The sequence below is a fragment of the Elgaria multicarinata genome, chromosome 8 (assembly GCF_023053635.1).
Source record: "Elgaria multicarinata webbii isolate HBS135686 ecotype San Diego chromosome 8, rElgMul1.1.pri, whole genome shotgun sequence".
NCBI classification, from domain to species: domain Eukaryota; kingdom Metazoa; phylum Chordata; class Lepidosauria; order Squamata; family Anguidae; genus Elgaria; species Elgaria multicarinata.
In genome coordinates, this window is record NC_086178.1 from 41,116,499 (window position 1) to 41,132,837 (window position 16,339).

General features: G+C 42.5%; 1 protein-coding gene across 1 annotated transcript in view; it reads right to left on the reverse strand.

Moving 5' to 3' along the window:
* Positions 1-16,339, reverse strand: part of SGPP2 (sphingosine-1-phosphate phosphatase 2) — a 55,167-nt gene that overhangs the window by 28,187 nt on the left and 10,641 nt on the right. The window contains exon 3 of the mRNA XM_063131503.1: positions 4,089-4,232. Within this exon, the coding sequence (XP_062987573.1) occupies positions 4,089-4,232 (144 nt within the window). The remainder of the gene's footprint in view (positions 1-4,088; positions 4,233-16,339) is intronic.

The following is a 16,339-nucleotide window of genomic DNA, read 5'->3' on the forward strand; positions in this document are numbered from 1 at the left end:
TTTTGGGGTGAAATCTTAAGGAGTCTGAATAGATGCATGAAACAACAATGAGATTAATCAAGAAAGCGCCGGCATAAACTCAGTATGAAAACTTTGGAGACTCTGGACTTCGAGGGGGCGGGGAATAAATGTGTTCAGGCCACTCTGCAGTCCTCACTCCTAGGCACTTCCTGGCATCCCAGTTTTGCATAATCTATCAGCTTGCATCAGACACTCCTCTGGCAAAGTCCACACTGTTCAGGCCCACCCCTTTAATATATTAGTTGCAGGTGTCACAGAATAAGCTAGTTTTCTTCCTTTCTTCTTGATCCATTTCAATGGGGGAAGTAGAAATCAGATTCTGAAGGATTTGCAATTTGAGGAAAAGTAAAAGCAAACTGATCAAACAACTCTTTAAAACCAGGTGGCCTAAAACACATGCAAGTTGGATCAGTCTTAGCAACGGAGTTCCCTCGGACATTCTTGGGTTGGGCTGAGCAGAGGGGTGTAAGAGGACAAATTGCCACTGCTACTGCCAGATCATAGAGAACACATTTTTGGTCAAAGCATGCTTTTAACATCTGTGGTGGAAAGCAGTGCTTCATACTATTAACATCTTGTATGCAGATGATTGAGCTACTTACATATATTTATTATGCTGTACATTGTTCCAAATGCTTGAACAGGAATGGCTTTATAGTTTTACAGATTCACAGGCAGGTGCTGCTAATTTTCACTCAAATGGCACAATTCCCAGATTGTTAAGAGTAGCTAAAATTTAGATACAAAGATACCATTTAAGGCACAATCTTATGCATATTCAGAGAGAAAGCAGTCCCTTAGCAATCAGCATTCCCAGCCTGCCTGAAGAATGCTGCGAGTTGTAGTGCTTTTTTAATCTAATCATGCATAGGATTGTATCCTTAAAGCATCAAGGGGAAAGAGTGTTGGCAAACTTGAAGGTTTGCATTTTTCTACCCCAATCTAAGTTAGTCCAATGAAATATATGACTGCTTTGTGTCCTCCAGGCAAGTCAATGCAGTCAAGAAATGCAATATGGAATACCAAGATTATAGCTGGAAAACTGTAGTGATGACTAATTTTTTTAAGTCCTCTTGATTAGGACTCAAATTTCCTGTGAAGAAAAACCTGCTAAATTCATTCATGTTCCATGAATGTAGTAGAATTGAATGGCCAATGTAATACAAGAAGAAACTAGTGGATTGGAGGTTTTCAAGACTTGCCTCAAACAGAACACATCAGAGCCAGTAGTGGAAGGGGAGTTACTGGAAGACATTCAGTACTGTCTCCCTAAATTTACTGCTATGGCCTAAAATGACACGCTTCTAGTTTTTGATCTGCTCTGGAATGTCAAGTAGTATGGAAAGTTGTATACCCAAGTAACTTAGATCAGGTTTTGTTAATTCTAGAATTCTTATAATTTTCAGTTATCGGAAGTGTCCATTAAATATAAATACCTCCCATGCGGAGTTTGGCTCCCTATATATTTCAACTGAGTGAATGAAGTAAATGACTCTTCATCCTTTGGTTAAGATGGACAATTCTGAACATATTATTCAGCCTGGAAAAACTATTTCATACTGTGGCACTGGTAGGGATGGACCACCGGGCTGAGGTGCAGGACCCCCAAATGCAACCACTCCAACATCTCCCCCTGCCCTTGCCTAAATTATGGGAGAGGCTAGGTACACTGCAGAGTGAAGCCTCTGAAAAAATCTAGATACCAGGCATGACTGCAGCTTCACTTCACAGGGTGCCCATGGTCTTCTGTAAGATGCTTCTGGTTCTGCTGCAACTTGGTAAGGAAAGTTGGTAAAGCAACTGCTAAAGGGTATGGTGGGGAGAACTGGAGGACATCTTACCCATGACTAGAGATATGGCTTGATAAAGTTCCCTAGAGTGCTTGATTTTCGCTCGCATTTGTAGGCTGAGCTGCAGATTTTCCCCAAGACCCAGGAAGTTTTGCCATATTTTTTTTTACTTGCGCAAATAGAGATTTGTGTAATTTGTGCCAACTGCGGCTGAAATTTGTGCAACTCTCTATTTGCGCAAAGAAAAAAATACAGAAATTCTGCAAACTGGCCAACAAGATACAGATCAAGTCAAGCCAGTTCACAGAACACATACTAAAGTCCTGGGAGGGGGGTGGCGAACTAAGGGAAGTTTGGGCTCCACCCCCACCCCCCAAGAGATTCCTCCAACATCGCTACCCAGGAACCCCTTAATCTAGGCAGCACCACTATTTTCATACATGGGTTTAATATCTCCAGGACACAGACTATGAAAAAGATGGCATTTTCTTCCCATGATAAACATTCTTCAAGTACAGAGATGTTGCCTGAACCAACAGAGCCAGCGTTGTTTTTCCTCCTGATCTATTCTATTTGAGATTCTCCATGAAGAATCCAAACTACAGTGTGTGGCAGCGAGAATGTGGAGTACAGCTTTACACAGAAGACTCATAACAGATATCAACTTTTACCAGCAGTATAGCCGTTTTGAGTAATATCCACCTGGCTCCAGCAGAGGTCACTACTACACACATACACAGATATAAAAAGTAATTTTACATCAAGACTACATTAGAGAGTTTTCAAAACATCAGCATGAATATGAATTTTGAAGCACAAGAAAGAATGCACAAGGGGGGGACTTGCTGTCACTGCTCCTCCCTGCTTGTCAGTTATTCCAGGTAGTTAGGAGTCAAATTCTTAAAACACTGAAAAATTAATAGGTCTAAAATCACCAGTGAGAGGGAACCAGTGTAATCCAACAGAGTTAATATTAGAACTTAAAATCCAGTTTGCTTGTTTCAGGTCAGGTCAAGCTACAGTGTACATGAAGGCCAAATTAAGCTGTCATTGATGCGGTTGATCATCCCCTGTGGCTGTACCGTTTCGGTTTCAATATTCTAACATGATTGTTTGAAAGCATGTGGTGATGAGCATCACAGAGAGGTGCAAGTTCAAACCAGCATCAACCCAGGTGAAAAATGAAGATATAAAATGGCCCCGTGCCAAGTTTCTTATCGCCCAAGTCCAGTGAAGGTGATCTGAGCACCATGCCAAGATTCCCTGGGCACATGGGTGCAATCCATACCATTTGTATGGCTAGGCATCCACATCTAGTAATCAGGGGCTTCATCCACAGTTCCAGCTGAGGGATTGTAATTGCATCCAATAAGTTGTTGGAGCCATTAGCTTTGACAACACTGATCACCCATCACTTTAAAAAAAAAGACAGTTTAGGGCGGTCATCCTATGTTCGTAAATATAGGATGACCTTTGTAATCAAGGCTGTTGGAAGAGTATTATTATTATTATTATTATTATTATTTATTTATATAGCACCATCAATGTACAGTAACAGTGCAATCCTATGCATATCTTCTCAGAAGTAAGCTCCATTGTATTCAGTGGGCTTACTCCCAGGTAACTGAATATAGGATGCAACCTAAGTGAGATAAGGGTTATTATTTTGCATACTGGAGGTTCTACATGGATTTATTACAATCCAATCTCAATTGTACTTTTTTTTGGTAGATTTGTATCCAATGCTGTCTGTCCACTAGTAGAACTCATTCCCCCTCCCCCACTGACTCCCCTGAACCCCACAAATATGTTGAGGACTGGGGGACCTTCTGGCACATAGGATGCGAGAAGAGCAAGGGCATGTCCCATTGCACATCCACTCATTTGATGTTTGATGGTGCCTAAATTATATATGTATGTATGTATGTACTGTATATACATCAAGAATAATTGCTGGGGAACATGGGCAGGAGGGTGCTGTTGCACTCATGTCCTACTTGTGGGTTTTCAGTGGGCAGCTGTTTGGCCAATGTGTGAACAGAGTGCTGGACTAGATGGACCCTTGGTCTGATCCAGCATGGCTCTTCTCATGTTCTTATGCAATGATCCTTTAAAATAAGCATTTCAAAGCATTACTTCTTCACCATTTCATACTTTAGATTATTTTACCACATATGTAAAAGGTTATACAGCTTGATTTACAACCAGAAAGCCAGAGGAAAAATAACTAGCACAGTTACAATAACTTGTCAATATAATAATCTGAGCAATACTTACAGACCACATAATTATCAGCCTTCTGGCCACATATGGATTAATGTTCCAGTAAGTGAATGGAAGGAATGTAATGTAGAAAACTTCTTGACCCATAGCAGCTGAAATCGTGAACAGGTAGTAGTAGAAATAATTCTTTACAACATACTCCCGTGAGGAGTCCTAAGAGAGAATGTTTTTTTACATGTTAGCAAGTTTGTTAGGAGAAAATCAAATGCTACATTCACTGTGTCAACAGTTTGTAAATCTCCATAAACTAATTTGTTATTTAAACAATTTCTCTTTCCATATAAAGTTCGATTTCTAACTCTAGTGCTTTTATTGATGGAAGGAAAGTGAGGCATTTTCTGTGTAGCCCAGTAAGCAAATAATGAATATCTAGTACATCAAGCAAAATAGCAATGTAGGCATTATATTGATTTATAAGAAGGAACAGAACGGAGATAACATCCTTCAATTTCCCCTCTGCTGTTCAGTGATGTTGTTAGGGGTGAACCACGGGACACTGGTCCAGTACCTCACAGCCCGGAAAGCCCCCAAATAGGGCCAATACAGGCAGACACTGCAATGCCTTTTGAGTAGTTGGTTTTTTAATTTTTTAAACAGAGGCCAGATACACTGCAGAGTACAGCTCCAGTCACATGCACTGGCTTCCTGGTCCAGACAGGGCAGGAGGAGAGGCTGCTGCCAGCTCTCTCGCTGCCCCTGACCATGATGGTGATGGACTGTGTGCACACACACCCCAAGCAGCAATACCTGCTACTCCCTCCCTCGTGCCCCACATGGAGGAGTCCTCCTCAAAGGAAGATCTGGAGCTCACAGAAGCCCCAGGTCAAGGACCGCCATCAGACCCACAGGAGCCTGAGCCCTTGCGGGAGATGGTTACAGGGCCATCCCTGTCAGGGAAAAGGGTCTCTGCTTCTGAGGCAGAGGCTGAACAACACCCAGACCCCAGGGAGCATTGTTGCCTCAAACAACAGGCTAGCAGGGCTCCTGTGTGAAGGTGTACTTGCCTCTAGAAAAGGTCTACTTAGGAGGAAGTGACTCCTCAGGAGTAGGGCTCTGGAAAGGGAGCTCTGATTACTGCAGCTGAGCTCTGGGTATGGCCCAGCAGGCTTTAGGCATAAAAGCCTTCATTGGAAAACCAGCCAGTGTTGGAACAACTTGGTTCATCCTGCCTTTTCTGTGTATTTTGTGTCCTGAACAGTGCCCTGTGACTGATGCCTTGTTTCCTGACCTTTTAGACTGCCTAATGACCCTTCTTCTGGACTGTGTAATGTACCTGACTGATTTACCATGTTCGACCTCTTGCTTGTTATCCTGACCACTCCTGCTGTTGCCTGTTCCTTTGATCTGACTGATGGTATCCTGACTTCTGTGTGGACTGCGACCATCTCTCTTACAGCCTGAACCCCGCTGAACTACCAGCTGTAGACTTGAAGGTTTTCTGACTTCTCTGCATTCAGTGTTTGCTACAGTCAGAGTAGGACACCCTCCGACACTTCCTCAGAGCGAGGTATTGGCAGGGAGGTGGCCCAGAAGACTGCCTAAGCTTCTGTGGCATGCTGGAAGTTCACTATACTTGGCATCCTATGTAAAAAAGTTTGAAAAAAGAAAAGTCAACCCAGAATGAGCCAGGACTATTTCAAAGCAGGGTGGCAAAGCACTAGGGGTGTGAGGTTGTAGGAGAGTATCTTGCCCAGGGCCTCCTCAAAATCTGCCAGCGACGCTATTAGTGTTAGCCCAAAACAAAAACCTACAGGAACCATCTTTTAAAATTCCATCTTTATTGGATCTTCTTAAGCCATATTTTCCAAAGCCCATTATGTCACAGAGGGAGGCCTGCAAGATCTTTTCGTCTAGACAACACACACACAGCCAATATTGATTTTATCATAAAGGAAGCATTTCTCTGCTCACAGAGTATCAATTATGCCCATCATCTAGGGAACTTTTTAATGTGCATGCAAAAGCTTATCTGTGTGCAGCAGGGGTGGAGAAGCAGTTATTTTCTTTAGTTTTCTGAATCAGAAGTCTCTCCCATGTTGCTTCAGATCGAACAGGGATGGCTGTTTGGAAAGCAAAAGGAAAACTGTTTTCCCAAACTGACAGCCAATCGCTCTCAAAACATATGACCGGCCTTTGTAAGGAGGCATGGATCGTTGCAAAGCAGCTACAGACACTTCCCTCTCCGTGCAGAGCAGAACACCCGCCCGTTGCCACTCCTGCCTCATCAGTGTGGGTTAAAAGAATGGTATAAGTTTGCTGTTGCTAACATCCAGCAGGCGCCCTTTGAAAACAGGAAGCTGGACTAGGTGGAAGCAAGCAACACAATCCTCATGTTCCAAGGATCAAGCTAGACACAAGGTTAATTCTGTGAATGCATACAGCTCTTTGTTAAGTAAATAGCAGCCACAGGAAAGCCTGGGAAACCTTTGGACTGAGCGGAGTGGGAGTGGAGGTGGGGTGAGAAATTTATCTTTGGGCCCATTCAGAAGACACCTTAAACTATGGCTTTAAGCAGGATGGTTAAGCCAGAAAGCCAGGCCGTGTTCAAAAGACACCTTAAACCATGGCTTTAACCACAGTGAATAAGGCTTTTTGCTGCCATTGCCACCCCTGGAGGTTTTGCTTGAAACGCAAATAGCAGCTTCGGAGAGGAGATTTCTGTGGGTACTGTGGCCACTTGTACATCACCAAAAGAGAGGACGCTGTTTAACATAACATTTCCATATGCAAATCTTTCTCTCGGTATAAATTTAGAAATAATAACTATGATTTAAAAAGAAATAAAAAATGGCTCACCACAGAGTGTTGGACTGGGAGTCAGGAGATCCGGACTCTAGTCCCCACTCAGCCATGCAGTTCACTGGGTGGCTTTGGTCCAGTCACAGACTCTCAGCCAAACCTACCTCACAGGCTTGTTGCTGTGAGGATAAAATGGAGGAGGAGGATGATTATGTATGCTGCCTTGGGTTCCTTCAGGAAAAAAAGGCAGGATATAGATGTAAATAAATAAATAAAATAGGGCAGAAAACAGTCTGCTGTCCAAGCACAGGGAGCTCCAAGGTTCTAGCTGTCCCTTTTTTTATGGTTCTTTGACTTCAAACCTGACTTGGACTGGGCAGCTAATCGAACAAAGGACTTCTGTCCTCTGCCAGCTCTCCAAAAATAGAGGACTTCCCCATCAAATAGGACACCTGGCCACCCTAACTGTGGGTGCTTTGAGAGAAGGTGCTCCCAGCATTACCAAGTAGAAAGCATCGTGAAACAATTCCAGCTCCCCCCCACATTTATGGATGTTCAGCACGAAGGGAAAAGATGGCAGGAAGACAGTGATGGAACTTGGACCCACCCTCCTCAAAATAAAGTTCTGTGAATGAAGAAAAGTGATGTTCTCATAAAAAAAACACTTTTCTGGAAGCACCCTCGGGTAGGGCAAGGCAGAGCTGAATTTCCCCTTCTAACTGCCACCCCGCCTGTGCACACACCATCACCACTGTGCGAAGAGTTCCCCACAACTGCTGTTTCTGGACCAAACATGTGTCTATTGATTGCATATAGCAGTTAGCATTGTGTCTCTTCCATCCCATGCTTGCTAGACTTCTGTCACTGAGAAGAGATATCCTCCAGCCAGGGACCCCTGCCACAGCAGTTACAGCTAAGACTCACATGGACTGCTGCTGTCATGCAGTCAGGCCTCGCACCCTTGCCAAGGGGTGGGGAAGCTCACACCATGATAGTGTGATAAGTCGCTTTAGAACTGTCTTTCCCAACCTGCTGCTGTGTAGGTATGTTGGACTACAACTCTCAGCACACACACACACACCCTCCCCACAGCATGTTTTAGAACGTTATGGATGAGGGGCAGTGGAGGCTGGTGGCTCTGATGTCAGTGGGGCGGTGAATCCACTCTGGGTTTCAGTCAGAATCAGTCAGAGCTCGGAAGGAGCTAAAACATACCTGCTTTAGAGTTCTGACTGAACCCTGAGAGGATTCACCACCCACTGACATCAGAGCCACCAGCCTCCACTGGTGAGGGGGGATCACTTGCCAAAGATATGTCTGTTTAAACCCTGTCAAGGGCAAAGCCTTCAATAAGACTGCAGGTTCTGCTTTTGCCAAGGGATGCCTCCTCCCGGGAGCTTCAAAGCCAGCCCATCCCGATGGCCCTGTTCCCTCCCCACTCACTTTCTGCTAAGATATGTTTCAAACCCTACAAGTGTATTACAAGGGAAGCCTGTTCAGACATACATGCTAAGCCATGGATAGGTCGCTTGCCTTTTTGCAACAAATGGTTAGTGAGAGTGTTTAAACCATGGTTATATAACCACCATGGTCAGGAGTGCTTCACACGACATGCTAAACCATAATGTTCAGCTCAAAATGCTTAACCACCATGGCTTAATGTGTCATCTGAACGGGGCCATAGTTAGTTTGTACATACTCTCTCCCCCACCCCCTTGTGCAAACCACCACGTCAAACAGATCTACTGTTGAACCTCTTTCAGCCCAAAGTCCAAATTCCATTTTGGAGAACCTCTCGGAGGCAGTGGGCGGGGCCAAAGGCAAAAGGGGCAAAAATACCAGGAAAATATATATACTTTTAAAGCACTGCATATTTTAGTGCAAAGCTTTTATTGCCAGCAATTAAGCCTTGGGGGAGGCATTTCACCTTTTCAGAATGGGGGGGGGGAACCCTGGCACAGATGCTGGGAAACCACCGAATGACTGGCCATAGGGAGAAAGGGGGAGGGGCCAGCAGAAGGGAGTTTGGCCCTCTGGGGAACCCCAGAGGAACAGATCTGGCCCACAGACTTGAGGTTCAACACCCCTGTGCTTCACATACTGGGAAGAAAACATGGCCAATTGTTTTTCATGTGAGGCAATCCACCCAAAATGTGCATCCCTCTTACTTCCCAGGGGCACAGCTTCTTGTGTACAATATAAGAATAACAGAAGAATATAAGAAGAGCCCTGCTAGATCAGACCAAGGGCCCATCTAGTCCAGCACTTTGTTCATGTAGTAGCCAACCAGCTGTCGATCAGGAACCCACAAGCAGGACATAGGTGGAACACCACCTTCTTGCCCATGCTCTCCAGCAACTGGTGCATTTAGGCTTACTGCCTCAGATACTGAAGACAGCATACAGTCATTAGGATTAGTAGCAATTGTTAGCCTTCTCCTCCAAGAATTTCTCTAATCCCCCTTTAAAGCCATCCAAATTGGTGGCCATCACCACATCTTGGCATAGTGAATTTCATAGTTTAACTAAGAAGTCGTTCCTTTAATCTGCCCTGAATCTCCCACCAATTAGCTTCATGGGATGACCCTGGGTTCTAGTATCATGGGAAAGGGAGAAAAATGTCTCCGTCTCCACACCATGCATAACAATAACTGCCCCATATGAAATGATGTTACACCAAGGGCAAAAAGGACAAGAAGAGAGAGTGTCACTTGGCAAATCAGATCCTCACTCTCTACTAACCTAACTGTATTTGGGAAAGCCCAGTTTCATTTAAGCGAACTATTAAAGAGTTTTGGGAACCCCCAGATTAAAGCTGGGAACACTGTTATTCAACCACAGACCAGATAATTCATGTCTACGAATTCATCATGTGACTAAGTTTGAATTAAAGAAATGTACTTATCAGAGATAATATTTTCTTTCCTCTTCCAAAACATAATGATGGACTTTTGAGGCATCTCAATTGTTTATTCTATGCTTTCCTTCCTAGCAACAACAGTATTTCACCACACTATATATTTAAAAATATTCCATTGATTTTGCACAAGGGAGGTGGAGTAATCAAATAAATAAACAAACAACTTCAACAGTGGTATATTCATTTGAACTGAACTGTAAGCAGACTGGATAAACAGACTCAACAACAAATGATTACCCAATTTCCAAATACAAAAAGATTAATGACTGTTGTTTTTAAATCATTCAGAAATGGAGGGCAACCTCCAGCCTGCAGAGGTTGCCCACCTGGCCTGCAGAGGCTTGGATTCTTCCATGGGTCCCACCCATTCCCATCCCCAAGCTCCACCCCTGGGGGCTTCCTGAGAAGGTGCAGAGAGGAGTCCCCAAAATCTCCTGAATAACGCTCCTCCTTCCAATATATGCAGGGAAATCCTCTTGTTATCACCAATCACAGATTGGAGATAGCCAGGGGACTGAAGGAGCGGTGGCGTCACCTGCTGCACATCTCTTCCCCGGTGAGTCTCTTGTGTACTTGTTGCTTTTATTCAGTGTTATGAAATAAGCTTTGGGTTCCTGAAGTATCTTGGGCTATCTATTAACGCAAGGGCAGGCAAACATAATTGGCTGGGAGCTGGATGATGTTGTTTTTCTTACCTTTTTCTTTTTTCTTACTGTGGAAAATCTCTTAAGGAAGAAATGACAGAATAGCTAAACAATGTCTAACCATTTAGACATTGCCTAAACAATGCCTATCATATTTTGAAAAAATATGGTAGGTGGTATATAAATCAATGATTATGATGATGTAGAAAAGGAAGAAAAATGAGAAAGAAATGTACACCACTGGCCATGGAAGTTAAAGAACTATGGCAACAGGAAAAGGTTACAATTTTTCCATTAGTCCACCCAGTTACTAGCATCACATCAAAATTGTTTACAGAAAACCTTCAGAAACTGGGCCTACCAAAATACATTCACACCAACATCCAGAAAGAAGTGATATATAAAACATGTTCAATAGTCAGGAAATTCCTGAACCAGTAAAAGACAGCATGACTTGGCAAAGCCCATCATGTTCACCTAGAAAAACTGCCATGAGTGAGAAAAGAGAGATAATAATAAATAATTGGGAGTGTTAGGAGTCCTCTGTCCAGAGGCACCCTCAAATAACCTTTTTATAACCCATTAAGTCCTAGAAGTGCCCAAATTTGATCCACTAAATTTCACGAAGGGCCTTAGAATCTGTTCCTGCAATGGATCATGTTCAAGTTTGACTATGTATGGACTCTACAGGGATTGTTTGTTTTTATACATATAAGCAACTTTTGTCAAAAAACTTTTTAATATTTTTGCATACAAAGAAGTAAGGCATGGCAGACTGCATGCCCCTTGTGGTCCAATTCACTCTCCAAACAGTTTCACTGTTTTTGAACACATGTTTGCTTCAGGGCTAGCCACAACCCACGGCGCCTGCATGTCTGCATAGCATATGGCCCTGGGCACCAACTGGAAAAATTGTACAATACACAGGCTGGGACATGGCTTCTGTATCTCCCAAAGCTGGCACTGGAACACCAAACGTTGGCAACAAGTCACTGAGTTCACACACGATCAGGAGAGTTTGGTCATGGATTTTTTTTAATGCCATAAAACAAAGGAAGAACAAAAGAAATTCCATTCAATATACTCATTTTACTGTTTTAATCAAGTTTTATTTGTCTATAATTGGAAGCTTTCTTGGGTGCTATTTTCTTGGTAGAAGGCAGGGTACAAATCAAATAAATAAATGTACATCACTTCAAGCTCCTTCAAGGAAGGTAACAAATGAAATAAACAGAACAAGGAGCCCAAAAGCAGAATGGCTAAAGCAAGGGTGGGCAACTGATGGGCCACTGTGAGGCCCGCCATGAGTACACCGATCTTCCACTCCTGCTGCTTCCCTTCAATGCCTTGTTTCCGCAGGGCAGGCATGATGACTCTCCCAGTGTGCCTTGTTTTCCTGCAGAATGAGGCTCCCAAGAGCCTGCCAAACAGCTGTTCGGTGGGCTGTCAGGACCCCAATTCTGGAGAGAAACTGGGTGTGCAGGTATGGCTCTTCCCACGCACCCTAGTTTTCAGCAGAATCAGTGACACCGATTCACTTTAAAGCTAAAAGTACGGAAGATGGCTTAAGTCAAGTCTAATGGGCAGCTTGAGTGCCCAGAGAAGGCAATCAAGCCTTACAGGCTATGGGGAATCAATCAAGGACTGCATGGGAGGAAGACAGAATCATGTATGCTATGTTTTTAATCAGTTTTTAATGTGTTTTATATTCACTGTTGTTCCCTGCCTCGATCCAAGTGAAGAGGTGGGTAAGAAATAAAATTATTATTATTATTATTATTATTATTATTATTATTATTATTATTAGCCTTCATGTAGGATTAGCTCTATCCACCATTGCTTCCTGATACATCATCTACAGTCGTGTGAAAAAGAAAGTACACCCTCTTGGAATTGTATGATTTTACATATCAGGACATAATAACAATCATCTGTTCCTTAGCAGGTCTAAAATTAGGCAAATACAACCTCAGATGAACAACAACACATGACATATTACACCGTGTCATGATTTATTTAACAGAAATAAAGCCAAAATGGAGAAGCCATGTGTGAAAAAGTAAGTACACCCTTACTGCTTCCATAGGAATTAAGATGCTAAGTAGCAGACAGGTGCTGCTAATCAAATGCCCGTGATTAATTGATCATCAGCAAGTATGGCCACCTCTATAAAAGCCAAAGTTTTTTCAGTTTGCTGGTCTGGAGCATCCAGGTGTGTGTTAACACAATGCCAAGGAGGAAAGACACCAGCAATGATCTTAGAGAAGCAATTGCTGCTGCCCATCAATCTGGGAAGGGTTATAAAGCCATTTCCAAACAATTTAAAGTTCATCATTCAACAGTGAGAAAGATGATTCAAAAGTGGAAAACATTCAAGACTGTTGCCAAGACTGTTTGGCGAAAACCAAACATAGCATATCAGCACAAACACCTCATACCAACTGTCAAGCATGGTGGTGGAGGGATGATGATTTGGGGTTGTTTTGCAGCCATAGGACCTGGGAACCTTGCAGTCATTGAGTTGACCATGAACTCCTCTGTATACCAAAGTATTCTAGAGTCAAATGTGAGGCCATCTGTCCGACAGCTAAAGCTTGGCCGAAATTGGGTCATGCAACAGGACAATGATCCCAAGCACACCAGCAAATCTACAACAGAATGGCTGAAAAAGAAAAGAATCAATGTTTTGCAATGGCCCAGTCAAAGTCCAGACCTCAACCTGATTGAAATGCTGTGGTGGGACCTTAAGAGAGCTGTGCATAAACAAATGCCCTCAAACCTCAATGAACTGAAGCAATGTTGTAAAGAAGAGGGGGCCAAAATTCCTCCACAACGATGTGAGAGACTGATAAAGTCATACAGAAAACTATTACTTCAAGTTATTGCTGCTAAAGGTGGTTCTACAAGCTATTGAATCATAAGGTGTACTTACTTTTTCACACATGGCTTCTCCATTTTGGCTTTATTTCTGTTAAATAAATCATGACACGGTGTAATATGTCATTTGTTGTTGTTCATCTGAGGTTGTATTTGCCTAATTTTGGACCTGCTAAGGAACATATGATTGTTATTATGTCCTGATATGTAAAATCATACAATTCCAAGAGGGTGTACTTTCTTTTTCACACCACTGTAGATGATGTATCAGGAAGCAATGGTGGATAGAGCTAATCCTACATGAAGGCTAATAATAATAATAATAATAATAATAATAATAATAATAATAATAATAATAATAATAATTTTATTTCTTACCCACCTCTTCACTTGGATCGAGGCAGGGAACAACAGTGAATATAAAACACATTAAAAACTGATTAAAAACATAGCATACATGATTCTGTCTTCCTCCCATGCAGTCCTTGATTGATTCCCCATAGCCTGTAAGGCTTGATTGCCTTCTCTGGGCACTCAAGCTGCCCATTAGACTTGACTTAAGCCATCTTCCGTACTTTTAGCTTTAAAGTGAATCGGTGTCACTGATTCTGCTGAAAACTAGGGTGCGTGGGAAGAGCCATACCTGCACACCCAGTTTCTCTCCAGAATTGGGGTCCTGACAGCCCACCGAACAGCTGTTTGGCAGGCTCTTGGGAGCCTCATTCTGCAGGAAAACAAGGCACACTGGGAGAGTCATCATGCCTGCCCTGCGGAAACAAGGCATTGAAGGGAAGCAGCAGGAGTGGAAGATCGGTGTACTCACGGCGGGCCTCACAGTGGCCTATCAGTTGCCCACCCTTGCTTTAGCCATTCTGCTTTTGGGCTCCTTGTTCTGTTTATTTCATTTGTTACCTTCCTTGAAGGAGCTTGAAGTGATGTACATTTATTTATTTGATTTGTACCCTGCCTTTCTACCAAGAAAATAGCACCCAAGAAAGCTTCCAATTATAGACAAATAAAACTTGATTAAAACAGTAAAATGAGTATATTGAATGGAATTTCTTTTGTTCTTCCTTTGTTTTATGGCATTAAAAAAAATCCATGACCAAACTCTCCTGATCGTGTGTGAACTCAGTGACTTGTTGCCAACGTTTGGTGTTCCAGTGCCAGCTTTGGGAGATACAGAAGCCATGTCCCAGCCTGTGTATTGTACAATTTTTCCAGTTGGTGCCCAGGGCCATATGCTATGCAGACATGCAGGCGCCGTGGGTTGTGGCTAGCCCTGAAGCAAACATGTGTTCAAAAACAGTGAAACTGTTTGGAGAGTGAATTGGACCACAAGGGGCATGCAGTCTGCCATGCCTTACTTCTTTGTATGCAAAAATATTAAAAAGTTTTTTGACAAAAGTTGCTTATGTGTATAAAAACAAACAATCCCTGTAGAGTCCATATATAGTCAAACTTGAACATGATCCATTGCAGGAACAGATTCTAAGGCCCTTCGTGAAATTTAGTGGATCAAATTTGGGCACTTCTAGGACTTAATGGGTTATAAAAAGGTTATTTGAGGGTGCCTCTGGACAGAGGACTCCTAACACTCCCAATTATTTATTATTATCTCTCTTTTCTCACTCATGGCAGTTTTTCTAGGTGAACATGATGGGCTTTGCCAAGTCATGCTGTCTTTTACTGGTTCAGGAATTTCCTGACTATTGAACATGTTTTATATATCACTTCTTTCTGGATGTTGGTGTGAATGTATTTTGGTAGGCCCAGTTTCTGAAGGTTTTCTGTAAACAATTTTGATGTGATGCTAGTAACTGGGTGGACTAATGGAAAAATTGTAACCTTTTCCTGTTGCCATAGTTCTTTAACTTCCATGGCCAGTGGTGTACATTTCTTTTTCATTTTTCTTCCTTTTCTACATCATCATAATCATTGATTTATATACCACCTACCATATTTTTTCAAAATATGATAGGCATTGTTTAGGCAATGTCTAAATGGTTAGACATTGTTTAGCTATTCTGTCATTTCTTCCTTAAGAGATTTTCCACAGTAAGAAAAAAGAAAAAGGTAAGAAAAACAACATCATCCAGCTCCCAGCCAATTATGTTTGCCTGCCCTTGCGTTAATAGATAGCCCAAGATACTTCAGGAACCCAAAGCTTATTTCATAACACTGAATAAAAGCAACAAGTGCACAAGAGACTCACCGGGGAAGAGATGTGCAGCAGGTGACGCCACCGCTCCTTCAGTCCCCTGGCTATCTCCAATCTGTGATTGGTGATAACAAGAGGATTTCCCTGCATATATTGGAAGGAGGAGCGTTATTCAGGAGATTTTGGGGACTCCTCTCTGCACCTTCTCAGGAAGCCCCCAGGGGTGGAGCTTGGGGATGGGAATGGGTGGGACCCATGGAAGAATCCAAGCCTCTGCAGGCCAGGTGGGCAACCTCTGCAGGCTGGAGGTTGCCCTTCATTTCTGAATGATTTAAAAACAACAGTCATTAATCTTTTTGTATTTGGAAATTGGGTGATCATTTGTTGTTGAGTCTGTTTATCCAGTCTGCTTACAGTTCAGTTCAAATGAATATACCACTGTTGAAGTTGTTTGTTTATTTATTTGATTACTCCACCTCCCTTGTGCAAAATCAATGGAATATTTTTAAATATATAGTGTGGTGAAATACTGTTGTTGCTAGGAAGGAAAGCATAGAATAAACAATTGAGATGCCTCAAAAGTCCATCATTATGTTTTGGAAGAGGAAAGAAAATATTATCTCTGATAAGTACATTTCTTTAATTCAAACTTAGTCACATGATGAATTCGTAGACATGAATTATCTGGTCTGTGGTTGAATAACAGTGTTCCCAGCTTTAATCTGGGGGTTCCCAAAACTCTTTAATAGTTCGCTTAAATGAAACTGGGCTTTCCCAAATACAGTTAGGTTAGTAGAGAGTGAGGATCTGATTTGCCAAGTGACACTCTCTCTTCTTGTCCTTTTTGCCCTTGGTGTAACATCATTTCATATGGGGCAGTTATTGTTATGCATGGTGTGGAGACG